The sequence below is a fragment of the Pseudorasbora parva genome, chromosome 25 (genome assembly GCF_024679245.1).
Source record: "Pseudorasbora parva isolate DD20220531a chromosome 25, ASM2467924v1, whole genome shotgun sequence".
NCBI classification, from domain to species: Eukaryota; Metazoa; Chordata; class Actinopteri; order Cypriniformes; family Gobionidae; genus Pseudorasbora; species Pseudorasbora parva.
Window position 1 is genome coordinate 28700246 of NC_090196.1, and position 27047 is coordinate 28727292.

The window sequence follows — 27047 nt, forward strand, 5'->3', positions numbered from 1 at the left end:
TTAAACGCAGCCTCGATCATTCTGCAGAGAGAGAGAGAGAGAGAGAGAGAGAGAGAGAGAGAGAGAGAGAGAGAGAGAGAGAGAGAGAGAGAGAGAGAGAGAGATGCCCGAGCCTCACATGATTCGCTCCTCTCCTCCACCCTGACAGGGTTGCCGTGGAAACAGAAGGGGTGTGGCCTGCCTCCAGTTTTACGAGCAGGAGTACAGTAACATGAGTTTGCAGGAACTCCGTCCAAACAAGCATTTTTTGTTTACCAACAAATAAACAGTGTCACAGGTCAGCATGTAAAAATATTTTAACAAAATAAATAAAATAGCAAACCATAAGGACGTTCATTGACCGTTGAAAAGATGTCCCTCCGACACGTCCCGGCCGTCATGTTTGAAAAATAGTTCCACAATGAAAGTTATGCCCTTTTAGGAAATGTAAATGTTCTCTGTGTTACAATTTTTTCTTTTTCTTTTTTTTCTTTTTCTTTCTCCATTTACCGATGTAGCTATGTCCTACCGCGACTATTTTTGGCCAGGGACACGACATTGCCAATGTTTGTGTAATAAGATGAAAAATAAATAATCAATAAATGATCAAATGACTCAAGAGACTCAGTGATATTTTGTAAAAAAAACAAAAAAAAACTTAAGTTTATAATTTATACAAAATAATTATACCTTTTTAACGAAATCAAAATACAATTATAACAATAAGAAGCAATAATGAAAAACAATAATGTAATACAATCAATCAAGGTATTTATATTTAATATAAATTAGGTTTATAGTTAAAAAAATGTAACCAATTTGTAGGTAAGAATATGAAATATTCTAACAAATTAAATAAAATGGGGGGGGGGGGGCACTATAAAACGTGAGAAGAAATAATATTTATTATTAAAATAAATAAATATAATGTAATACAATTATTCAAAATACTTTATACAAAACATGATTAACAATTATAATTTATATAAAAATCTTTGAGGATCTATTGACAGAGATGCATTATACATAACTATATAATCTATAATCGATATCTATCTATCTGTCTGTCTGTCTGTCTGTCTGTCTGTCTGTCTATCTGCCTGTGCTTTTTTAGGAATTCAGATATTGTTTGGACTGGGCTGATGACAAATGGTGGACACACAGATGTTGGTTTCTGGGTTTAAAGGTCTGGAATCACGAGCGCTCAGTCTTGAGGTGTTAACAAAGAAATGTTTGTTATGACAGCAGCAGCCGCTGTAGTCTCCCAACCTCTGCTGAACTTTCTGATGATCTGTGGCACATGATGCAAAGGATCAAACTGTGGACAAAATACTTTTTGTGTGATGTTTATTTGGATATGAACTGAGAATGATGTCATAATCTCAATGAAAACCATATATATATATATATATAGGCCTATGTGTGTGTGCTTTGCATTTATGTATTTTCATGATCTGGATGGTTTTCATTGAGATTATGACATCATTCTCAGTTCATATCCAAATAAACATATATATATATAAGGGCCGGGACTTTAACGCGTTAATTAAGATGAATTAATTACGTGACTTTAACACGTTAATTAATTACGCAAAAAAAAAAAAAAAAATGTAACCACACTTATTTTTACACCGCGGAACGTTTTTCAATGAACGAGTTTCGACGGAGCGATTATACTGGAACACCAACTAGAGCACGCTCCGGAGTCACGACTAGTGATGGGAAGTTCGGTTCTTTTCCGCGAACCGGTTCTTTCGGACAGTTCGTTTCAATGATCCGGTTAAAAAAACCGGATCACCGGTTCTTTTACGTCTTTACGTAATGACGTCATTTCTATCATCCCGGCGGATGAATATACATTCAAACACATCCATATAAAGTATTTGTAATCAAAACTTAGTATAGTAATAATTATAATTGACATCATCATCATCTTGGAAACATTTTTTCATTTATGTTTAGCAACAGCACTCAATACAGTTCACAAAATCGAACTGAATCGATTTACAACATCTACTTCAAGATATTAGTTTTATTTCTAGAGAGACTGTCACTGTCACTGTCGTGCACACACTGATGTTTTACACGGATTAAATAAACTTACATTGACATAATACTTACACAAATCCTCAGTTCACCCGGGCTCATGTATTATCAGCATCAGCTGTCCCAGTCCGAGAGAAACAGTTCGGTTACGACGCTATCACGCATGCTCAGTATCTCAGCTCACCGGTTCTCAGAATCGAACATGTCCGAAAGATCGAATGTGTCCGATAGAAACGGTTCTCGATTCTGTACCAGTGATCCGTTGCAACCGGTCGATCTGACTCGAGAACCGCTGTATCAGTGTGTGTGTGTGTGTGTTGTGTGTGTGTGTGTGTGTGCTGAGCACAGGGTGCTGAGCTGCGAACTGCTGCTAGCTGAATAGTCTATATCATAGGCTACTGTTTTGATTACATCTATTTTAAAATCTTTATCGACTTAGAAATTAAATAAGATAAAAGCTGTTCCTGAAAATATCATGCATTATTGATAAAACAAATAAATGTTTAATTTGACCGTTTTACAATCTATTGTTTCCAAAACTTTAAAATAATACAGTGACAGCTTTGTTATAATGTTTCCAAACGTGATAAGTTTTAAATACACTTAACCTGCATTTCGTTCCTCTGAACAAATAACACGCATGCGCAGCTCATCGGCTCATCGGTTCTCAGTATCGAACGTGTCCGATAGAAACGGTTTTGATTCTGTACTGCTGATCCGAGGGTCCGACAACCGAACCGGTACGTTCGGTTACACGCGCATGCTCAGTATCAGCTGCTCGTGAGTTCATCAGATCTCTCAGCAAAACATCTCACTTCAGCTAACGATTGGAGTTACAGCATCTACTTCAAGATATTCGTTTTATTTCTAGTTTGAGAGACTGTCACTGATGGCAGAAAGTTAATATCTACAGTATTTGTGGGATCAGCCCTGATTTGAGACGCGAACCGTTTAGAACGATTCAGTTCGATTTGGTGAACTGGTTCGACCGGTTCACTATAAAGATCCGGTTAAAAAGAACGATTCGTTCGCGAACCGGACATCACTAGTCACGACAACAACAAACCATAGTGAACATGAACGAAGAAGCTGATGAGACTACTTTGCTTGGCCCCGTGGATGGTAAATTTTGTTTTAAAAAACGAAAGAATGGAAGCGTCGTCAAGAGCAGGGTTGTGTGCAATATTTGAGAGGATGGAAGCGTCGACACGGAATACAACAAGGAATTTGCGTATCACCGCAGCACATCGAGCCTCAAATATCACAAATATGCTTTTGCTAAACTTAATGGCAAACATTGCGCTGGTCTGCTGGACTGAAATAAATAAACAATATTTTGTTGATTAAGCTTATGTATTCAGTCATTATTCAATGGTATACTAAAAACACGTGAAAAATTACTTCTCACTGTTCTCAGGTCAAATATTTATATGCAATTAAAATGCGATTAATTTCGATTAATTAATTACAAAGCCTCTAATTAATTAGATTAATTTTTTTATCGAGTCCAGGCCCTTATATATATGTTACAATATGTTAATTTTGATATTTAGAAAAGTGACAAAATACCAGTGTAGTCCAGCAGGGGGTACTGTTGGATAGAAGTTAGGAAACTTTACAACCCAAAAGAAAAACACTTTTATTTTCCTTATGTGACGATATTTATGGTGCGACTGCCACCTCGTTTTTGATGACAACATAATTTGTATTATTATTATTAGTAGTAGTAGTAGTATGCTTTATGTTTATGTATGACGCGGAGTCAATGCCCACTAAAGAGGACTACTTTTCCCAACGTTTAACCAAAGCAGTTCCGGTTCTTATTTGAACAGCTGCATGCTGGGAAATGTAGTCCTCATCCTTGTATTCCGTTCCCACCGTCTCCGACGCGAAAGATGCCTGCCGTACACCACAAATTATTACTCGAGGAGGCCCTGCAGGACAGTCCGCAGGTAAAAATGCGTTTACTGGATACTTGTTCAATGTTTTGTTGCGCATACCTGTTCGGTTATGTGTGTTTTGCGTTGTAAAACTGATGATGCGGTTGTTGAGGCGCGTGTGTGTCGCTGGTCGCAGAGCGAATGTGCGAGCTAATATAAACAAAACAGTCAATTTAAGTGAACGATTAAGTAGAGCATCACCTCAGCTCGTTAAGTTTATATAATTGCGTCCATGGTTTATTAGGCAGAGGGTTTTATTGTCAGATAAGGGCCATAGATGAGACGAGACACATCCTGCACGTATGTTATATGTTTATAATATGAGAGGCACGCCAAACATAGTGCCATATGATGCTACAAACGCGCATATTGTTTAAGGCTTTGGTGCTTTAAAGCTGTTAATGTTGTGCTGGCAGAGGAGTTGTGAATGGAGGGGCCTGTATGGGAGGCGTGAGATGTTGTTTAGTTGGTCAAAGACACAGAAGTCTGATTCTGATACATTACATCACATAGGGCTACATAATGTCTATTGTATATTGGTATCAGTACTGACTGAGACATCATTGGCAGATCAGAAACAACAATAAATAATCAGAGACATCAGATCAGCATGAGGCATAAGGTGAAACACCTTAACATAACACTGTTTTCTACATTAAAAAAGTTTTTTGATTTATATTAGCTATGCAAAAATCATAATTAGGCCTAATTTGCATGCTATGTAATTGCAGTTGAAACCGTGAAGCCGCTCCCACATACTTGTGATATTCTCAGCAAACTAATGATTTACTTAATACGCAAGAGTTATGCGTCTGAGTCATAGCCCATCATGCTCTGTGCTTGAGATTATGAACCCACAGATTGTCTCCGCCCGACTTGTCACTTTGTTTGCATTGGAAACACACCCAGAAGTCCCTGACAGAACACACCTTTGAATACACCCAGCATGCTTCACGCAGCACGAATGCTTACTGGGTTCATTTAACACATTTAACACTGTGAATGTCGAGTATTTACTGGCGTTTATGTTTTCTGTGGCAGACGCGGTCTTTGCTCAGTGTGTTTGAAGAGGATGCTGGCACGCTCACTAACTACACAAACCAGCTGCTCCAGTCTATGCAAAGAGTGTTTGGAGCACAGGTAACTTTCACATTGACTTCAACAGTGAATGCAATATAATATCAAACTGTACATAAATATCCAAAATATTGAGCATGACTTATCAGTGCATTTTATTTTGAAGAAAAAAGTTTGCAAACTTTGTGCTAAATTTCTCCCCTTATAAAACAAATGTTCTTTTCTTCTGATGTCATCAAGGCCGCAGGGGTGGGGACAAAAATAATAGCCAATAGTATCGCAGCATAACAATTCCAATCAAATACTACTGAAATTATATTTTCTGAAGGTCCAAACAGAAAAATAATTATGTAATATTTATTAATCCTGAATATAAATTTGTAATTGTAAATATGTAAATAAAACAATATAAATTTGAATGTGCAATTATTACTCTGAATATATAGATGTAAATCTGAATATACATATTTATATCTAAATATCAAGTTATAGATGTAAATCTAAATATATAGTTATACTGAGACAAACTGAATATAATGTTAACCATGATGCAATATATAAATCAATCTGAATATAAACCGATCAGGCATAACATTATGACCTGGGTGGGTGGGATATATTAAGCAGCAAGGGAACATTTTGTCCTCAAAGTTGTGTTAGAAGCAGGAAAAAATGGCTAAGCATAAGGATTTGAGTGAGTTTAAGAAGGACCAAATTGTGATGACTAGACAACTGGGTCAGAGCATCTCCAAAACTGCAGCTCTTGTGGGCTGTTCCCGGTCTGCAGTGGTCAGTCTCTATCAAAAGTGCTCCAAGGAAGGAACAGTGGAGAACCGGCCACAGGGTCATGGGCGGCCAAGGCTCATTGATGCACGTGGGGAGCGAAGGCTGGCCCGTGTGGTCCGATCGAGCTACTGGAGCTCAAACTGATACTAGCTCTGATTCTTCATGACTAAATGAGTTTCCTGTACGCAGAATGAAATGGCTCTGGCGTCGGAACAGCTTTCTAAACAGCTCTTGGAGTATGAGAAACAGGTGAGCGGTTTTTACTTCCTCTTTAAATGCCACCGATGAGTCCTGGGAATGTCTTATTGATCAATCTGACATGATGGTTTGTGAGCGCAGAATTTTGCTCTGGCGAAAGGCGATGAAGAGGTGATCAACACTTTACAGCACTTCGCCAAAAGCGTGGAAGAGGTGAGGAGACTCCTGCTGTGTGTGTGTGTGTGTGTGTGTGTGTGTGTGTGTGTGTGTGTGTGTGTGTGTGTGCCCGCGGGGTCTCTCTGTCAGAGCGAGTCCATCAGTCGTGTGGCAGCTGGTCTGGGTTGCTTCTCTCATGCTGGTTGTTTGATGTTTGCCAAGATGGCGAGATCACCTGATCATATGACCTCCAGCGTGATCATGTGACCTTCATCATTTGCCTCATATACTGCAGAATTTAAGTTCATTTTATTCAGATTATAAAATAAAGCTGCAACAATTCAGTGTGTTATTTACATTTTCCTATATTGTCAAAACACACTACAGTAATATTTTATACATATTTGATTAATTACACATTAATGTCAATATTTTAATAACAAACATCGTTTAATTTCTATCTAGCTGAACTCTCTTCACACTGAATTGGCCACACAGATCGCTGACAAGATGGTGTTTCCCATGGTGCAGTTCAGGGAGAAGGACCTTACAGGTACGACACTCACTGCGAAGATCATGCTCCTCACTTTTATAGCCTTTTTATTTACTGTTTAGATGTGTGTTTACATTTATTTCAGATATATATAAATATATCTATAAACAGTTATGTTACATTTTAATATTTCATTTGATTTTAATATATATTTTTAATAACATAAATGCAGCCTTGGTGAGCAGAAGAGACTTCTTTAAAAACATTTAAAAACCTTACCGTTCTAAAACTTTTGACTGGTAATATATATAATTTAGGGCCGGGACTCGATTAAAAAAATTAATCTAATTAATTAGAGGCTTTGTAATTAATTAATCGAAATTAATCGCATTTTAATTGCATATAAATATTTGACCTGAGAACAATGAGAAGTAATTTTTCACATGTATTTTTAGTATACCATTGAATAATGACTGAATACATAAGCTTAATCAACAAAATATTGTTTATTTATTTCAGTCCAGCAGACCAGTGCAATGTTTGCCATTAAGTGTAGCAAAAGCATACTTGTGATATCTGAGGCTCGATGTGCTGCGGTGATACCCAAATTCCTTGTTGTATAGCTTGCACACACCCATGCTCTTGACGACGCTTCCATTCTTTCGTTTTTTAAAACAAAATTTCCCATCCACGGGGCCAAGCAAAGCGGTCTCATCAGCTTCTTCGTTCATGTTCACGCATGCCCTGCGTCTCAATCAGCTCCCTAGTTCACTAGTCAGGGCACTGATCAGGACATAAGTCAATGGGCTGACTCCCTGATCAGTGCCCTGACTACTGAACTAGGGAGCTGATTGAGACGCACCCATGGTTTGTTGTTGTCGTGACTCCGGAGCGTGCTCTAGTTGGTGTTCCAGTATAATCGGTCCGTCGAAACTCATTCATTGAAAAACGTTCCGCGGTGCAAAAATAAGTGTGGTTAATTTTTTTTTTTTTTTTTTTGCGTAATTAATTAACGCGTTAAAGTCACGTAATTAATTAATCTTAATTAACGCGTTAAAGTCCCGGCCCTAATATAATTTTTTAAAACATTTATTCAGTTATTTCCAGGACATCATAGTAAATTCCAAGTGGACAAATTGGATTTAAAAAATATATATATATTATTTATATTATACTTATTAAAATAATAATTTCAAATTTTCTTTTTAAAAATATTAATATTAATTTTAATATTAATTAGATACATTTTTCAAGGTTTCTGCAGGTGTTAAACATATGAGTTTGACATCCCCACAATTTAAGGCCTTAAAAATTAGGGCCCTATGATTTTTGTGACACTGAAAACGTGGACAGAATGGCACAATCCATTCTTTATATATATATATATACACACACACCAGATTTCATAGGGCCCAAATTCAAAACATCCTTAAATCAAGATACATTTACTTGACATGCAAAATTAAGAAATTAAGTCTTGGTTTCTGAGAAATTTAACAAAATTAAGCGAGTTTGTGCTTTAAACAAGAACATATATGTCAATGGTGTGACAATTACTTGCATTGGAATGAAGTTGATTTTTATGAATCCATTGGCTGATATTTGTTCTTGTTTTAACCATAAAATCACTTTCCCAGATTTCTTATCTCAAATGTTCATAATTTTGTGTAAAATTAATTAAAACGTTGTGTTAGAAAATTGGATTCTCAAACTTTGAAGCATCACTAATACAACTCATTGTGTGCTTAGTCTTTTACATTTAGAGAACTTATTGACGTGTAATGTTTCCATTCAATTTATTCCTTAAAAATTCTTTAATTAAGGTCTTAACTTTACCTTCATAACCTGCAGAAACCCTGTTCCGTAACATCGGTGTCTTTATCACATTAAACTTAATGCAGACAAAAAAAAAAAAAAAAAAATCCATTTTTTTTAAAGAATAATTTTTATTATTTTTGTTTTGTTTATTAAATTCCAAGTGGACATATTGGATTTCTTTTTAAATTTTAATAATAAAATGATTACACTTAAGCACTTCACCAGTCATAAGTCTCACGGGTATATTTGTGGCAACAGCCAACAATACATTGTGTGGGTCAAAATTATACATTTTTCTTTTATGCCAAAAATCATTAGGATATTAAGTACAGAGCGTGTACAATGAAGATATTTTGTAAATGTCATACTGTAAAAAAAAAAAAAAAAAAAAAAAAATATATATATATATATATATATATATATATATATATATATATATATATATATATATATATATATATATATATATATATATATATAAAAATACACATTTTTTATTTTTTTGAAAGAAGTTTCTTCTGCTCATCAAGCCTGCATTTATTTGATCAAAAATACTATCAATTTTTATCAATTTAACACATCCTTGCTGAATAAAAACGGGTTATATTTTATGAATGATTTCTGAAGGATCATATGACACTGAAGACTGGAGTAACGATCCTATAAGTTCAGCTTTGCATCACAGAAATAAATTAACATTTAAAGTACAATAAATTGAAAACCAAATATTTAAAATTGTAATAATATATCACAATATAAAAAAAAAAAACTGTATTTTTGATCAGATAAATGCAGGCTAGATGAGTAGAAGAAACTTCTTTCTGTGTATAGTAATGTGTCCAAACTTTTGGCCTGTACTGTGTGTATATATTTAAAATGATTATATAGTTATATTACTTGCATTTACATTGTGTAGATATTTTATCTAAAGCATCTTTCAACGATATATAGTGTATTAATATTAGTAATATGTGTCGCTAAGGACATTTGGACAAATTTAAAGGAGATTTTTTCAGTATTTAGATTTTTTTGCACTCTCAGATTCCTGATTTGCTAATTAGTTTAATCTCATCCTATCCTAACAAACCCTGCATCAATGGAAAGCTTATGATGCGTATGATCTATACATATAAATAAAATGATAAAATACCCTTATGACTGGTTTTGTGGTCCATGATCCCATATTATTTATGTTACACTTATTAAAATAATAATTTCAAGAACACCATTTTGTTTACTTGTTTAAAAAAAAAAAAGATTAATATTGATTTTTATATTAATTCTGTTATTTCTTGAACATTGGTGTCTTTTATAATCACATTACATTTTGAGCAGACAAATAACATGATTATTTTTTTGTTTATTTATAAAATGTATTTATTTTATAAAAATATTTATGAGACATTTAATTTTCCTTAAATCACTCATATCTCAATCATATATTTGAGCTGTGATTCATTTGTTTTCAGAGATCAGCACACTGAAGGAGATTTTCGGCATTGCCAGTGATGGTATGACATTAATAATATCTCTTTATTACTAGTGGCTGATAGACAAATATTCATATGCCGAGTGGAAATCGCATATATATCCCGTTCTGTCTCTGTACGTCTCTTCAGAGCATGAAGCTGCCATGGTGAAATATAGTCGTCTACCTAAAAAGAGAGAAAATGAAAAGGTAAATATTGCTGTGATGTAAATGCGGATCTGTCATGTGAAAGCCCAGCATTGAGCAGTCAAATGTGTGTGTTGACAGATGAAAGCCGAGGTGGTGAGAGAGGTGGCGTATTCCCGCAGGAAGCAGCATCAGGCCGCCATGCAGTATTATTGTGCCCTGAACGCGCTGCAGTACAGGAAGAAGGTGGCCATGCTGGAGCCCATGCTGGGATTCACAAACGCTCAGGTCTGACATCTGCCGGCAACTCGCCATCAAGCACTGCTTTACTCTCTTCTGGATCAGCTACGTTTGAAATCATTTAACATTAGATTAAACTAAATATTAGCATCAACTAAAGGCATGTAGTCTAGTGTAGTGGTGGGCTGTTACTGTATGAAGAAATGGTTGACATTCTTGAAAATGTTAATAACAAGAGTCATGGATGGATGGATTTGCATCATAATATTTAGGATATCTTTTTAAAATGTAATAATAATATTATAAATATTCATTATAAATGAGTGTTTTGTATTTTTTATAAAAATATATTATTTAATACAATTATATATATATTTTTAAAATAGTGATACTGTTTTTAGATTAACACTAATGTTTATTTGAATATTAATTCAGTTATTTCCACAACATCATATTAAAAAAAGTAGACAATAAATTATTTATTTTTTAAAAGCTTTTGTAACATTGTACTACCATTTAAATGTTTTGGGTCGGTCAGACTTTTATTTTATATCTTTTTTGGGAAAGAACTTAAAGAAATGAATACATTTATTCAGCAGGCATGCATTACATTGATCAAGTGAGAGTAAAGACATTTATAATTTTACTAAAGTTTCATATTTCAGATAAATGCTGTTCCTTTAGCTTTCTATTCATCAAAAAATCATTTCAACGTTGATAATAATCATAAATGCTTCTTGAGCAGTAAATCATCATATTATTATGATTTCTGAAGGATCATGTGACACTGAAGACTGCAGTAATGATGCTCAAAAAAGCTTTGATCACAGGAATAAATTACATTTTAAAATATATTCAAATCAAATATTTTAATAATATTTCACAATTTTACAGCTTTTTATTTCTAATAACATAAATGCAGCCTTGGTGAGCAGAAGAGACTTCTTTAAAAACATAAAATCTTATCGGTCTAAAACTTTTAACCGGTTGTGTATTTTCAAATAATAATTTAAGAAATACAATTTTATTTGGCATTTTAAAATATGATTAATAAAAATAATAATAACAATAATAATATTAATATCATACATATAAATATTAATTCATTTAAAATGAGTGATTTGTCTCTTTAATATAAAACATATTATTCTCTAAATTCCAAGTAGAGAAATTTGAAAATAAATGATTTCATTTTTAATAATCAAAATATTATATTAATTATATTACTTGCATTTACATTGTGCAGATGTTTTTATCCAAAGCGACTGTCAAATGAATGTTGAGGTTTGTATTATTAAAATAATAGATTCAACATACGATTTTATTTGCTTGGTATCTTTTATGTTATATATATATATATATAAACTGTTAGGGGTTAACAGCTTATGACCCAGGACCAGTAGTGAAGAAATGAAGACAGAGTCAGGATTGCAATTAAATAAAAGAAAAATTTACTTAAGAATAGTTTGCAGTTTCAAAAGCAGAAGCCAGCTTCAAGTCTCACAAGGAGTTCGTAGGCCGCGCTCCCTCTCTCACCGTCTCGTTGCCTCGCCCTATCGTACATACAATTGTCCCAACAGTTATACCGTTTTCAAGGTCTTATCCACGTCATTACTGCGATGTGGATGGTTCTGATTGGCTCAGAGACAATGCACAGTCATGGTAAATTTCCACTCGAGTCAGTTAATCTGATGCACGTTTCCACTGACGTGTCACTTGTTGATGCTTTCACCCAGAATTAGGCCCGTAGTGACCTTCCAGATCTGGAGCAGGCGCCAGCTTGCCCAGAACAACAAGTCCACCCATCTCTTAGGGTGCCCATTGAACACCATTCTGATCTGTAACCTAGAATATTGCGCACATACACAGATACACAGTCTCTCCAAGGTTGGAGCTGATTAAGCTCCAGTTCTAACTAGTTCTTACCAAAACATACTGATAACATGTGCTTTCTTTCAGTGAGAGGGACACACAATAGTACAGGCAATATTCATCTTGAGTCTTTAGTGTTGCAGTAAAAGGAAATATAAAAGGAATAAAATATAATAAATTAAATGAAAGACAAATCCATATTTCATCTCTGGAAGCCGGGCTAAGTGAGTAAACCCTGTTACTGCACTCCTGACATGTTAGGGGTGTGTGATACCTCAAATCCAAACACACGACCTTGTTGATCAAGTGTATAGTGACACATCACACATCTCTAGGCCAGACCCTCAGTCACTCCTCAGAGACCAAATACACACTTTAGAAAACAAGAAACTAAAACAAAATCATAACTGGATAGAATCATTATAATAATATAGGTAATATAGGAAGATGAATATTAATTAAGGTTTTGATTATGAAGTTATAGGATATAAATATATATAGGTATATTGAAGCGGCAGTGGATTTTTAAAATCCCCCCTTCAATATAATATAATATATATATATATATATATATATATAAATATTTCAGTTATTTTTTGAACCTTGGTGTTTTGTTTCATTCAATTCTAAGCAGTCCCTCCAGAAAAACGTGATTATGTGATCGCATAATTCGATGCATAATCAGCCAAAGTCTGCATATTTATGCAGGGCCGCATTTTTTTCAAATACGCCGCACTTAACTGCCAATTTCCGTTCGCCAAATAAGTGAGGCTTGCATGATTTCATAATCTCTGCGGGGCTTGCATGATTTCATAATCTCTGCGGGGCTTGCATGATTTCATAATCTCTGCGGGGCTTGCATGATTTCATAATCCCTGAATTTTCATGCAAAAAAGTCACAAATATCTTAGCAGAAAGTTTAAAAATGTTGTTTCATCACACAAGAGCAGCCATTTCCCCGTATTTCCATGGGAATGTTATGAAGTGACGTGATAATTACGATGGCGAATGATTGGCCAGTGTTAGAGGCTTCAGTTTCATTTGGGTGTTGATATAACTGTACAGTTGTTAGATTACACTTCTTTATTTGCAGTGGGTTAAATCATACTAGTTTCAAAAACCTTACAGTTGTAAGTATACCGGTATTAGTAGTGTGTGTTTTGTGTTACAGTAAGAGATTGCACTCTGTGCATTGGAGGGACGTATTTAACAGATGTCTGTTTTGTATAGCTTCCTACTGTGTGTTAACCAGGAAGCACACATTTTATTTATTCATATTTACAGAAGTTGTAGCATATTCCTTTTGTAAAGCTGCAGAACTTGTTCTCATCAATGTTTTGTAAATTTGAGCCATGTGTTTATTAAGGTCTGAAATAAGACAAGCTGAGAAGTTAAATATTCCCTTTCTGTGATGTAGTGTGCTTGCTTATCACAGGACGTAATAAGAAATGTCTCTTTACATTAAGCTAGTAAGTTATCTTAGTGAGAACAGTGGGTTGGCGGAATCACTTTTTTTTCTTTTCTTCACCAAACTGCAGTTTTTGCTTAAATAACCTGCGTATTCCATGGCATTTTTAAGAAAACGTGTCGCAAAATCAAGGATTTTTGCTCTCAACTATCACCATAAAAACTATGCATTTTTCTTTTACTAATAAAATTCTTATATTATTTATACTATGGAAGAACACTGGCTTTCAAACACTTATTTGCTTGATGTCTTTCAAGTGAATATTCATTCTTATATAAATGTATTTCTTGTACATTGGTGTATCTTTATCATATTGTCACAGCTCTTTTTTTAACAGCAGTAAAGCAATAAGCCACTCAAGGCTGTGCCTTTCCTTTGCAATGACTAAGGCATGACCTTTCGTGACCTTTTGCTTGGATGTGTGTTATTCCAGTCAGTGTAGCTAAAGAATCTTCCGTCCTCTTTGGTTTTCCCACAGTTAAATTTCTTTAAGAAGGGGATGGAGCTGGTGTCGAAGAAGATGGACAGTTTTCTAAGCTCAGTTTCCAGCATGAACCGGAGGTAAAGATGTCTTTATCTCAGAGTGTGTGTGTGTGTGAGAGAGAGATTCACTCATGGTGTGTGTGTGTGTCTGTGCTTCAGTATTGAGTCTCAGTTAGAGGTGGAAGCAGAGGTCATGCGCTCGTCTCAGAGAGAGCTCCTGTCCGTGGATGACTCCGCCTACATGCCGGATCACGATCAGGTGCCGGTGAACCGCGCCCTCATCCAGAAAGCGGGTTACCTCAACATCAGGAAGTACGGATCACTTTATCAAATCAAATGAGCAGGTGATGTTTCTGGGTTAACACACTGAGCTCTGTGTGTCCTGCAGTAAGACGGGGCTGGTGACTACGGCGTGGGACCGGCTGTTTTTCTTCACGCAGGGCGGGAATCTAATGTGCCAGCCGCGGGGCGCAGTGGCGGGCGGGATGGTTCTGGATCTGGACAACAGTTCTGTCATGGCCGTGGAGTGTGAAGACCGCCGCTACTGCTTCCAGATCACTTCACCCAATGGCAAAACGTATGGAAACTCTCTCTCTCTCTGTGTGTGTGTGTGTGTGTGTGTGTGTGTGTGTGTGTGTGTGTGTGTGTGTGTGTGTGTGTGTGGTCTACAGTCTGGGTTCATCATAAAAATGAACCTGTAACAATATATAATGTGCGTTATTTATATATTCATATCATTTCATATATTTAAAAATATATATTGTATTAACATTTGAATAATTCTGTTATTTACTAATTATATTATTATTATATATTTCCAATTTAAATACATTTTAACATTATATACATATTATAAAATTATAAATAAATGTTAAAGGGGTACTTCAGTGCTGGAAAGATGAATTTGTATTTAATCTGGGTCATTAATGTAGTAGAAGTGTGACATTCTTTTTGAATTTGGTGCTTTCTAGCCTGAGAAAAGACAGAAAATGTATTTTTGGGGAAAGGCAACAATTCCCAGAATAATAATAATAATAATTGAGAATACTTCGCTGCCCTACGAGGCCACTCCCAAAGCCACCGCTACAGAATCACTGATCACTTTCCCACCGCGTTCATCTTCATAAAATCAGTTCAGTTAGAGAACAGACACTACAATTAAAAACTGAACGTGTGTGTTCAATATAATGAGAGAGTCGCCGCGCGAGTGTCACAGAACAAACGCAGCAGGAGTCAGATTACATGAAGCACAATCATTTGATTATACTCCAGGGTTTCTACTGATACAAAGCCATATGCTAATCGCTCAGGGTCCCCGCGGAGTCTTAAAAAGTCTTAAAAGTATTAAATTTCAAAATCAAAATATAAGGCCTTAAAAAGTCTTAAATTCGCGGAAGCATTGCGTTCTAGGTCTTAAATAATGTTTAACAGGTCTTAATTTTCCTACGTCCATGTAACGCTACCTCATTGAAACGCTCTCGCCTCCCGCAGCACGCGAGCATGTGTGTGTGTGTATATGTGTGTGTGTTTGTTCCGTGGTGTTTGTAGTTCTATCGCTAGACCAACTATTGTTCGCTCTATTACAACTACAAATTAGACAAGCATGCCACGTGTATTGCAGCCAATCAGCTTTCGTTTTATTGGCACGAGCCTCTTTCTGATCGTATACCCCACAGACGCATAAAACGATTTTATTCTTCAGCTGAGTCTGACGGTTCTTGCAGTTCCGCGATCGTGAACGCGAAGGCGAATCTTTCTCACCATCTGGCTTAATGACCAAATAAAAGTATAATATACCCGATTGCACTAAATAGAGTTAATAACAGTGATGTAAACTCCGAACTCCGATGTCTGCGTGTGTTTGCTGCCTGTCAGCGCTCGCGCGAGTGTATTGAATGTGTTATTTCTAGGCTCATTACCCTAAGGTTACTCTTGAACGATCAAATATACACATTATGCATATGTCTATATCCTGGTTTGAGTTAAAAAGTTTGGGACGTGTCAGTAAGCACTGGATCTGCGCATTAGTAAGCTCTCAAATTGAAAGCAAACTAATATAGCTTAACAACAACACAAACGGGGAAACAGCACTTACACTTAAAGGAACACTCCAACTTTTTTAGAAATAGGGCTTATTCAACTTTGGTACTTTGCTACATTTAGATATGTGGGGAAATGCATTTTAAGCTAGCGGCGACCCTGCCAAACTAAAACAATGCATGCACTGAGATAAATGCATTTGCCCACATATCTAAATGTCTAAAGAAGTTGAATAACCCTATTTCTAAAAACGGTGGGTGTTCCTCTTTGTAGATATGCATCTTTATGTTGTATTTATTTGTCCTATTGTCATTTGTTTATAAGTATACATTTTATTACTGACCGATTACTTGATTATGTAATCACTTGAAAACGTTTTACTTATATTAAGCAATTATTGCTGTGGTTTACTTTTAAGATGTTGGTTCCCACCCCAAGCAATTGTGTTATTAAAGATAGATCGCACACAACTGAACCAGCCTTTTTTGATAATAACAAAACAAGATTCATGCATTTTGTCAGTTTTATTGCCATGTGTGACTATTGTGCATCTAACATAATATTATGGTTAATGTTGCATCCTAATTATTTAAAAAAATAAAAAATGTTTCAGGACTCGGATATAATGTATATTCTGGGGTGAGGTGAGCATGATGACGCATGCTGTCTGTATTTTCCGTACGTGAGTATTTGTTGTAGCTGGCTATAAAAAAAAAAAAAAAAAGTTGTGTACTGTGCTAATTAATTGAGATTTCTTACAGCTCTTACAGGTTGTTGGCCTTGTTTGTTTCGTTGCTTCTATTGCTCTACCCTTTTTTGTAAGTCGCTTTGGATAAAAGCGTCTGCTAAATGATTAAATGTAAATGTAAAATGCATCAGTAATATGGGTTGTAACTTGAAAATAATGCTTTATGTATGTTTCTGTAGATGGATACACGTGCTGGCTCCTCGGTGATACATTACAACGGCGCTAATATCACCCGTGTATATTCGTCAGAAGACGCGAATGAGAGCGCGCACGCGCTGATCTGTCTCTGTGCATCATCCGAAAGCGCGCACTCGTCTCACAGCGCGCAAATATTGAGTTCTCTTTCAAGACTTGCGCTTAAACGGACCAACTCACACAAGAAGTATGTCAGCATGTCCATCTTGATGAGTATCCAAGCAGACATAGTCTGAATATGCCTTAAGAGGACTTTATACAGTCGAGAAAGACGACGCAGAGCCTTCCTTCAGGTCTTAAAGGGGCAGTAGCCTTTACTGCTGTCTGTTTAATGTCAGACAAAAGATAAGGAATCACTCACTGCTCTTGATTAAATAGCTTTTGTAAGGATTAGTCTTTAATTTAAACAGTTAAATATGCAGCTATTTTACATTTCATTAGCCTACTTTATTCAATTTCTCGACCTAAAAACTAATGTTAGACCTATAAAAACCTGAAAAGCATTGTTGATTACACTTCAATCAAATTACACTTCAAATATTTTTTCCCCAAAGTTAGTTTATGTCATTGTAGGCAGTTATCATCACGATGATTTCATTTCAAGTGTTTGTTTTTTGAATAAGTTTCGTTTTAGACAGTTATTTGATGCTATAAAAACGGCTGTGTGATGTCATGATTGACAGCTGAGATCGACGTCTTCTCTGAGTGAAGTTGTCACTGAGGCACTAACAGACTTTTTCAGGATTTTTGGAAGCAGATTATTTAATTTAATTTAATTTCCATAACTGTTTATTTCACACCAACATAATTAATTGTTCTGCATCTGTGAGAGTCTGGGCGTGCTTTTGATATCGCCGTTGTACTTCCTGCTCTGCGCAACTCCGGTCCCGGACTTTTTTATATTTACTGTTGCACTAAAATCCAAAAGTGAAGAATTTGTTATTTATTACTTGATTGTTCAGCCTACCTCACAGGAGTGCTCTGTTTGTTAGAGTTGTTGAATGTTAAAATAAGGTGAATAAAATAAAAAATAAGGAACATCCTGGTTCGTTTTTTCGCTCCTCTTTATTGTTTTTTTATGTATTATAGACGTATCGGATCGGGACTCGGTATCGGCAGATACTCAAAATCAAATGACTCGGACTCGAGGGCAAATATATATATATATATATATGTGCGCTAATCCTGGTGGGATTGAGCTATGAATAATACGTTTACTAATACTTTGTTCAATTTAAATAAATTAAATAATATAATTTTAAGTAGCCTAATTGAGTGATTCTGCATTTCCTATGCATGTTTTTTATGGCGTGATATAGGTCTTAAATTTTATTCATAATGGTCTTAAAAAGGTCTTAAAAAGTCTTAAATTTGACTTGGTGAAACCTGCAGATACCCTGTCGCTGAAGTAACCCTTTAATATTATACACAAAATATATGTGTGTGTGTGTATATATATATATTACATCTATACATTATTTATTTATATATACAATAATAAGTTAATAATAAGTTTTATTTATATAGCACCCTTTCCAAGCTCAAGGTCGCTGATTATACAATGTTATAATTATATAACTAATAATAATTATTAGTGCTGTCAAGACAATTACTTAAAAGATGTAAATATATATGTATAAATACACACAAACACACACACATACATATACACATGCACACACTTATATTAGATGTGATTGATCACGATTTTGTCAACATTCATAGTTATATAATTTAATGTATGTAATTAAATATATTTTAATAAAGTAATTTAATAAAACTAAAATAAACATGTAAAATAAGTGTATATCTTTATTTCAATATATATATTTCCCATTTAAATAAATGTACAAATTAATTAAATTAAAATTAAACAAATTCTAATATCCCGATTTCTTGAATGAAGACGATAAATATTGATTAATCTGTCAGACGGGTTAAACGTGCGGTGACGATTCACTGAACTGCAGGTTACGTCTGACTCTAAAACGCTTCCGACTCCAGTCGTTGTTAAACAGATCACCGTGCACATCTGTTCATTCCTCTCACCTCGTTCCTCTGCTCCATCAGTCTCACACACCTTCATAATCAATTTCCTGCTGAATGATTAAACACGGATTGAAGACGTCTTGATGTGTGTGAGTGTGTGTGTGTGTGTGTGTGTGTGTGTGTGAGAGAGGAGCTGATCTATGCTGTGTTAATGGGAGCAGATCTGATCATTATTCCTGTGGTTCCTCTGATGTTCACACTGAGACTCCTCTCTCTCTCTCTCTCTTTTCAGCTCTCTGATTCTTCAGGCCGAGAGTAAGAAGGAATATGAGGAGGTATTTAGACGCTTCTATAAAGCTGTTTTAATTATAGATTGATTTAAACAACATTATGATGTTTGTTTCTCTTACACCTTTCATTTGTATCCTCAGTGGATTTGCACACTGAACAACATTTCCAGACAGATTTATCTAACCGACAATCCTGAGGTATCCATCCACCAATCCAGCCATCATCATATCCATATCTATCTATCCATCCATCCATCCATCCATCCATCCATCCATCCATCCATCCATCCATCTATCTATCTATCTAATCATGCTATCCTATCCATCTATCATCCATCCATGGACACATTCATCCATCCACCATACATTATCCTTCCATTCACCTATCTACCCATCCATCTATCTATCTACCCATTCTTCCATCCATCCATCTGTTGAGGTGTTTTTAAAAATGTTTTTTAGGCTGTGGCGATCAGGTTGCACCAGACGGCCCTTCAGGCTGTGACGCCCATCACCAGCTTTGAGAAGAGAGCTGAAGGTTCTCCTAACCCTGACCGGTACTGATATTTCATATCTGAGGATAATGATTGAGGATGTCTGAGGATTATAAATCTAAGGATGAGGTTTTTTTCTCATCCGTAGAGCGAAACCAGGTGGTGTGGCCCCTAGAGAGCCTCAGAAGCCCCCTGTGACCCTCGGGCCCGAAGATCTGATCGCCCCGGGAACGCCAATCCAGTTTGACATCGTTCTGCCTGCGTCTGAGTTCCTGGACCAGAACCGAGCTGGAGCAAGGTCAGAGGTCAAAAATCACCTGAACACATAAACGCTCTACAACAAACAGTTTACTGCTCTTGTGAAGTGTTTGTTTAGATTTATCGTTTTACAGCGTGTTTATGGTTTTACAGTGCGTTTATAGTTATACACCCTATGCTCTTTTCTTGATCTGTGTAATTCTGCTCAGTTTGAACTCCTTGTATTCTGACAGACGCACAAACCCTTTCGGTGAGACGGAGGACGATGACAGCGATTCAGACACTCATGGTGAGATAATTATTACATATTTTTTATTACATAATGAATTATGTAGAATTAATTACTATTTAATATATTCATTTTATAATTTAAAACATCATTACTTTACTTTATAATTTAAAACATCATTACTTCATTACTTTTAGAATAGAAAGAAAAAATAGTTGAGAATTATAGAAAAAAATTAAACCAGACATTATGATGAAAAACACAATTAATCACACTGTTCCTTAAAAAAGGCTTGATTTCCTTTCTCCTTTGTGTCATCTAAAATGTAATATAAATGAAAAATGTTTAAAATAAATTATACATATACACACACATTATTTTTCTTAAATTAAAAATATTAAATTAATTAAAAATATATATATATATATATATATACACATACATATTCAGTAATGAATAGCAAGTTTAAAAGAACAGCATTTATCTGAAATGTAAATCTTTTGTAACATTGTAAATGTTACTGTCACTTGATCAATTTAATGCATGCCATCAAAGTTGTTTTTTTTATTAGGATTCTGTTTCAACGTTGATAATAATCATAAATGTTTCTTGAGCAGTAAATCATCATATTATGATTATTTCTGAAGGATCATGTGACACTTAAACTAATGATGCTCAAAATTCAGCTTTGCATCACAGGAATAAAATACATTTTAAAATATATTCAGATAGAAAACTTTAATAATAGTTCACATTTTTATACACATTTTTGTTGTTGTTTTTTTGCCTTGGTCAGCAGATGAGACTTCTTTAAAACATAAAAAATTTGCACTGTTCTCAAACTTTTGATCGGTTGTATGTATATATATATATATATATATATATATATATATATATATATATATATATATATATATACACACACACACATATATATATATATATATATTTTACTAAATGTAATGCATGAATTCATAAATGCCATTTTTTTATGTTAAGCCACTGAATTCTAGAAAACCCTTCAAAAAATAAACCTCACACTAGTGATGATGATTGTGTTTAATGACATATTATGACCTAAAATAGGCTTAATTTTTTCACAAATAAAATGTCTCTTTTCTTTCTTTCTTTTTTCTCCTCCTCTCTGAAATATCCCAGACTCCCTCCTGCAGCAGGTGTTTGCGGTGCGGTTCTTGGGCTCCATGGCCGTCCGGGCCGGTCACACACAGGAAGTTATCTATGAAGCCATGAGACAGGTTCTCGCCGCTCGAGCAATCCACAACATCTTCAAAACCACCGAATCCCATCTGATGGTCAGCAGTACCTGCATAAGGTGCGTCTGGAGTCTCACGTCTGAAACGAAACATTTTTACAGGACTCTCAGGGGGGCTTAAAATGATTTTTGCTTCTGCCGACAGATTGATTGATCCACAGACACAAGTCACTAAAATCAGTGTAAGTGTTTATCTATTTCTAGCACTGTGGTCTCTGAACTGAAACATCAGTGCTGGCATCTTTCTCCTCAACATCTCTCTCTCTCTCTGTCTGTGTGTCAGTTCCAGCTGAAGGACGTGTCTCAGTTTGCGGCCCATCAGGAGAACAGCAGGCTGATGGGGTTCGTCCTGGAGGGGAGCGACTGGAGCAATGGAGGCGACGATGAACCCTCCTTCAGTGTGTTCGTGTTTGAGAGTAACACTGAAGGAGAGAAGGTCAGTCTGCAAACCATCTTTAAAGTGTTAGTTAACCCAAAAATTAAAATTCTCTCATTAATTACTTACCTTAATATCGTTCGACATTACGGTGTTTTTCAGACACAGATGAAGATATTTGTGTTGAAATCCGATGGCTCAGAAAGACCTTCATTGACACCAATGTCATTTCCTCTCTCAAGACCCATAAAGGCACTAAAGATGTCGTTACAAAGCCCATCTCACTACAGTGGCGCTACAATCATTTATGAAGACACGAGAACAGTTTTTGTGCGAAAACAAAAAAAAAAACGAAATAATGACTTATAGATTGAAGGGCTGATTTCAAAACACGTCTTCCTGAAACCTCGAAGCTTAATGAATCAGCGTATCGAGTCATGATTCGGATCGTGTGTCAGACTGCTGAAATCACGTGACATTGGTGATCCGAAATCATGACTCAATACGCTGAATCGAATTCATAACCATTTGAAACTTTGTTTTGAAGTCAGCCATCACTATATAAGTTGTTATTTAGGGTTTTTTTGCACACAAAAACTGTTCTCGTGTCTTCATAAAATGATTGTAGAGCCGCTGTAGTGAGATGGGCTTTGTAACGACGTCTTTAGTGCCTTTATGGGTCTTGAGAGAGGAAATGACATTGGTGTCAATGAAGGCCTTTCTGAGCCATCGGATTTCAACACAAATATCTTCATCTGTGTCTGAAGATGAACGGAGGTCTTACTGGTGTGGAACGTCCTGAGGGTGAGAAATTAATGACAGAATTTGCATTTTTGGGTAAACTAACCCTTTAATATCAGACTAACTCCTGTTTCTGAAATGTGAATGTGTGCTGTTTCTCTTCAGATCTGTTACACGATAAACCTGGGGAAGGAGATCTCTGAAGCGAAGAAGGTAAAGCCTGAACTTCTGACATCTAGAGAGTAAAAACAGCAGTTTTACACATCCATTTAATGAATGTAATGTGCTGTTTTTTGAGTGAAAAATAGGCCAACACTTGTAATATGTTTTTTTGTGGTTTTTTTAAAGAAGAAAAAAAAGGGACAAATGATTCAGACACTTTGACCTGAGCATGTTTTGCTCGTGTTTTTTCTTTAATTGCTAATGTGACCTTTGACACCAAAGACTGAACACAATGAAGCATTGCTTGGTCATTGGTTGAGCTAAACTGGTCATATCTAATTGTGTAGTTAAACTGAACAGCTGATTGTACATCAGTTATCTGACATTATCAAGATGAATTTGCTCTGACAGTTTTTGTCATATTTATCACTATTTTCTAAGCTATAGTGAATAAACTAAAAATGTGAGAGTGTTGAAGCTGTCAGGCTAATATTTGTTTTAGGCAAGTAAGTAGGGTCAGTTTTCTGATTTCTTCATTTTGTAATTTTAATTATTTCCCCTTGTGTGTGTGAGGATCCTGAAGCGCTGGCCCAGCTGATGAAGTCAATGCCCCTGACGAACGACGGGAAGTTTCTGCTGCTGGAGAACGAGACGGGAGATGCAGCGGAAGCGTCCGGACAGGACGACCAGGAATCAGAGGCATGATCTGAACAACACACACACGCTCTCTCTCCCATTTCCTGCTGCTGTCCTCCCTCCCTCTCTCCAGACAGACTAAATGAAGGAAAGCAACAGGCGGTCGAGGGAACGGCTCTCATTTAACAGTTTTAAAAGCTCACGATGAAGGTTAAAGGTGTCAGTCTTGTTTTAGCATTTTTGTGTGAATAAATCAGACACGCGTTTACATGTTAAAGGAATAATTCACCCACAAATGAAAATGTCCTCCGCGAATAATAGTCTTGAATTGGGTTTGTTCCTCATGCCAATGGTTTAGCCTGACTCTGAATATAGTGCATGAGAACCAGTTTTATTATATAAATGGTACTTTTTAGAGTTTAACAGCTTCAGTTTCACTGTATGGAAAAGAGCAACTCAAGCGTTTTCATTTTTGGGTGTACTGTCCCTTTAAGAAAAGGGTCTGGCTTATCAATTATATTTGCGTTTTGATTTAATGTTTTTTTTTTGTTTTGTTAAAATTGTTTCGTAATGTCAGATGTTGTTCCGGCTACAGACTGATATTTGTTAATCATAGTTAAATCATAATACGGGATAATTTAATATTTTCCACACTACATCGTCAGCAACCGTGACACCTGAACCTTTCTTTGCACTTTCTCGGTTCCCGTTGCATCTGACACATTCAATGCTGATTTCAGCACATCATAATAACATTCCTTACAGCCATTCCATACATTGTGAGGCTGTTTATAATTGTCTTGCAATTCTGGATTGAATCCCAGTTTGCATACCGCGCAGCTCAACTCTCAGTATGTTGAACACAATTGCTTGAATGTTTGTTTCAGACGGACTTATGAGTATATGCATGCTAATATTGCTTTGAGGAATACAAAGCTGAAGCTGACGCAGCAATTCTTAACATTTGAAATGTCTGTGGAGGAGCTCTGACCTCATGATATGCATCACTTTGGCATTTGTTTTACACAAAGTAACTTATTGACACTAAATTACTCCGGGACCATTTCCACCTGGATTTGGCCTACCCAGATTGAAAATCCCATCCCCTACAGTGGTCTCTAAAAACAAAATGTTGGTGTCATTTTACAGGAAAAGTTGAAGTTACATAAACCACTGTTAAAAGTGATAAACATTTATGCATATGCTGTCTGAGTTGTACATGAAAAGAGCTAGAAGCTTTTAGATTTTTTTGGTTAAATGAATTTTTGAAAGTGTGTAACTCAGTTTTGGCTGTTTCCAGCATATATGAGAAAAATAATTTGTGACACAGAGATTGTATTTACTGTATATAGGGAGACTCGGGCAGGTGGAATTTACATAAAGGTAATATTCCTCCCTTCAGATCCATTTGAATAAATCTTACATACAACATGATACAAAATTGCCTGAGTTACACTTTCAAAAATGTATTTATAACCAAAAACAAACAGCTTCTGTTTTCAGGGCTCAGACAACATAAACTTAAATGTTTATCCCTTTAGGCAGTGGTTTAAATAAATACAAATGGTGTCCTGTAAAATGAGACCACTGTATATGGGGGATATGGGAAGATTTTCAACTTGCAAAGGCCAAATCTAGACGGAAATCCCCAAAAATGGCCCCAGAGCTAAGGAAGTTAAAAAGCACATGTATTTTGCTAAGCTAACATCATGCATATATTATGCTTTTCATACATTTAAAAGTATGTGCATTGGGATTCAGCAGAACGCAAAACAAAATTGCACTTTTTCTCTCTATACCTTTGGTTATCACATGCAATTTAGGTGCTTTTACACACTAATTAACAAAAAAAAAAACTACCTTCCCGTGGCCTGTTTACATTTAGTACCATTGGATATTTTACTATACATAACGTGAAATAGGAACGTCAGACAAATCCTGTAGAGAAAAAAAACCTGCAGCATATATTTTAACATTCGTTCTGGTGGAAAAAATAATAATCTCAGGGTGCGCCTGGTAACAAAACTAAATAGTTTTTCCAAACCTTTTTGTTGTTTTTGCGCTGAAGGGCTTTATTTCTCCTCAGTATATCCCGTGTGATCGGTTTGGTCATTACACTCATTTATCTGTGATCGTCTGCTTGTACTGAAGATCACGACTGTACGTGTTGAAATAAAGTTCTGAAGGTGGTTTGCTAGTGATTTGAATGAAGTTGAACTGTTTACATTTATCACAAACTGTTCCTGAAGTGTTCATATGCCTCAGTAACAATCTGACATTTAACCTGTGATGAGCTTGAGCATGATGTATGCTGACAAATAAAATCATTCATGAACACGGACGAGCTGCAGTTATTGGACGGTCAGCCTCTGCCTATGTATCACCTTTTCAGAATGTAATACTCTTTAATAAAGCTTTGTGGCCATTTCTAACTTACTTTAAGAAAGCAATCTGTTTTACACATCACATCATTCAGCTTCTGAGGATTAAAGCATCACCGCACAACAGGAAGTGTTTAAACCGGTATTAAACGGACTCGAGTTCATCTATCACAATTTTGGCGATACACACACCATACGTACTGACATGATCACTGAAGCAGCAGGTCCGGAGCTCGTTCAGGACATTCAAGAGTCTTTGTAGTAGTTATTGAGGTTGATCCGCAACAGGAAGTCCTCCAGATGGGGCTGATAGCCTTTATCCACCAGTTTCGTCACCACTGTAGAAAACAAACATTTACAGTTATTTCACTCAGGTTAAAAGGAACAATTATCCATGGAAAAACACCACTTATAAAAAAAAAAAAAGCTTAGTTACAAATAAGATTTAAACTGTAAAACCGCTCCATCGTAAATACTGATTTAACTACATTAAAGGTGCAGTGTGTAAATTTGAGCATCATCTAGTGGTGGAGTTTCGAATTGCAACCGCTCACCCCTCCCTTTCAGAGCACATAGAGAAGCTACGGTAGCCAAGACAGGACAAAAATGTCATCATCTGAGAGAGCATAACGTGACTAGCGCTGTGTAGAGAAGTTTGGGGCTACCGTAGAAACATGATGGCGCAAAATGGGGACCCGCGCTGTTTGAAGATAGAAATGACTCATTGAAACAGTTCTTTAAAGGTGCACTATGTAGTATTTTTGCAGTAAAATATCCAAAAACCACTAGGCCAGTGTTATATATTTTGTTCAGTTGAGTACTTACAGGATGTAAGTTTAAGGAAGTCGCTTGTCAATCCCGTCATATCTGCTTTACCCTCGGTTTTATTCTGCAGAAATGCTTTTCTCTTAACAGTGTGAGCATGTCAGAGTAACGCACAGAGTAACGTCATAACATCATTTTAAACACACTTTAATATATCTAATATGATAAACAGAGCTGCTTTACCTTATAATCATAACCAGAAACGCGGAAATACTGCAGGCGTCCGGCGACTGTGTCCC

The 27047-nt window shown here is 35.9% G+C and overlaps 2 protein-coding genes across 7 annotated transcripts in view; one reads left to right on the forward strand and one right to left on the reverse strand.

Annotated features, from left to right (window-relative positions):
- The first annotated feature begins 3095 nt into the window (after positions 1-3095).
- appl2 (adaptor protein, phosphotyrosine interaction, PH domain and leucine zipper containing 2) lies at positions 3096-26039 on the forward strand. Of its 2 annotated transcripts, none has more exons than XM_067436864.1 (21): positions 3096-3147; positions 5007-5105; positions 6018-6077; positions 6168-6239; positions 6648-6735; positions 9963-10004; positions 10113-10171; positions 10250-10396; positions 14167-14249; positions 14331-14483; positions 14560-14748; positions 19436-19478; positions 19575-19631; positions 19896-19990; positions 20076-20225; positions 20419-20474; positions 21573-21747; positions 21833-21869; positions 21971-22123; positions 22970-23017; positions 23540-26039. In XM_067436864.1, exons 1-21 carry the CDS (start codon positions 3118-3120, stop codon positions 23669-23671), a joined length of 1968 nt encoding a protein of 655 aa, XP_067292965.1. In that variant the 5' UTR covers positions 3096-3117; the 3' UTR covers positions 23672-26039. The 2 variants fall into 2 exon arrangements, with proteins under 2 accessions (XP_067292965.1, XP_067292964.1); XM_067436863.1 differs by lacking the exon at positions 3096-3147 and adding an exon at positions 3832-3977.
- The window catches only part of tubgcp6 (tubulin gamma complex component 6), an 86364-nt gene continuing 80943 nt past the window's right edge, over positions 21627-27047 (reverse strand). For 3 of the 5 annotated variants that reach the window (XM_067436855.1, XM_067436857.1, XM_067436854.1), the window contains exons 25-26: positions 26189-26321; positions 21628-21767 (exon numbers count right to left, since the gene is read on the reverse strand). In XM_067436855.1, the coding sequence (XP_067292956.1) occupies positions 26230-26321 (92 nt within the window). In that variant the 3' untranslated portion in view covers positions 21628-21767; positions 26189-26229. Of the gene's footprint in view, positions 21768-26175; positions 26322-27047 lie in introns of all 5 variants that reach the window. The other 2 variants (XR_010901610.1, XM_067436856.1) reach the window with 2 other exon arrangements.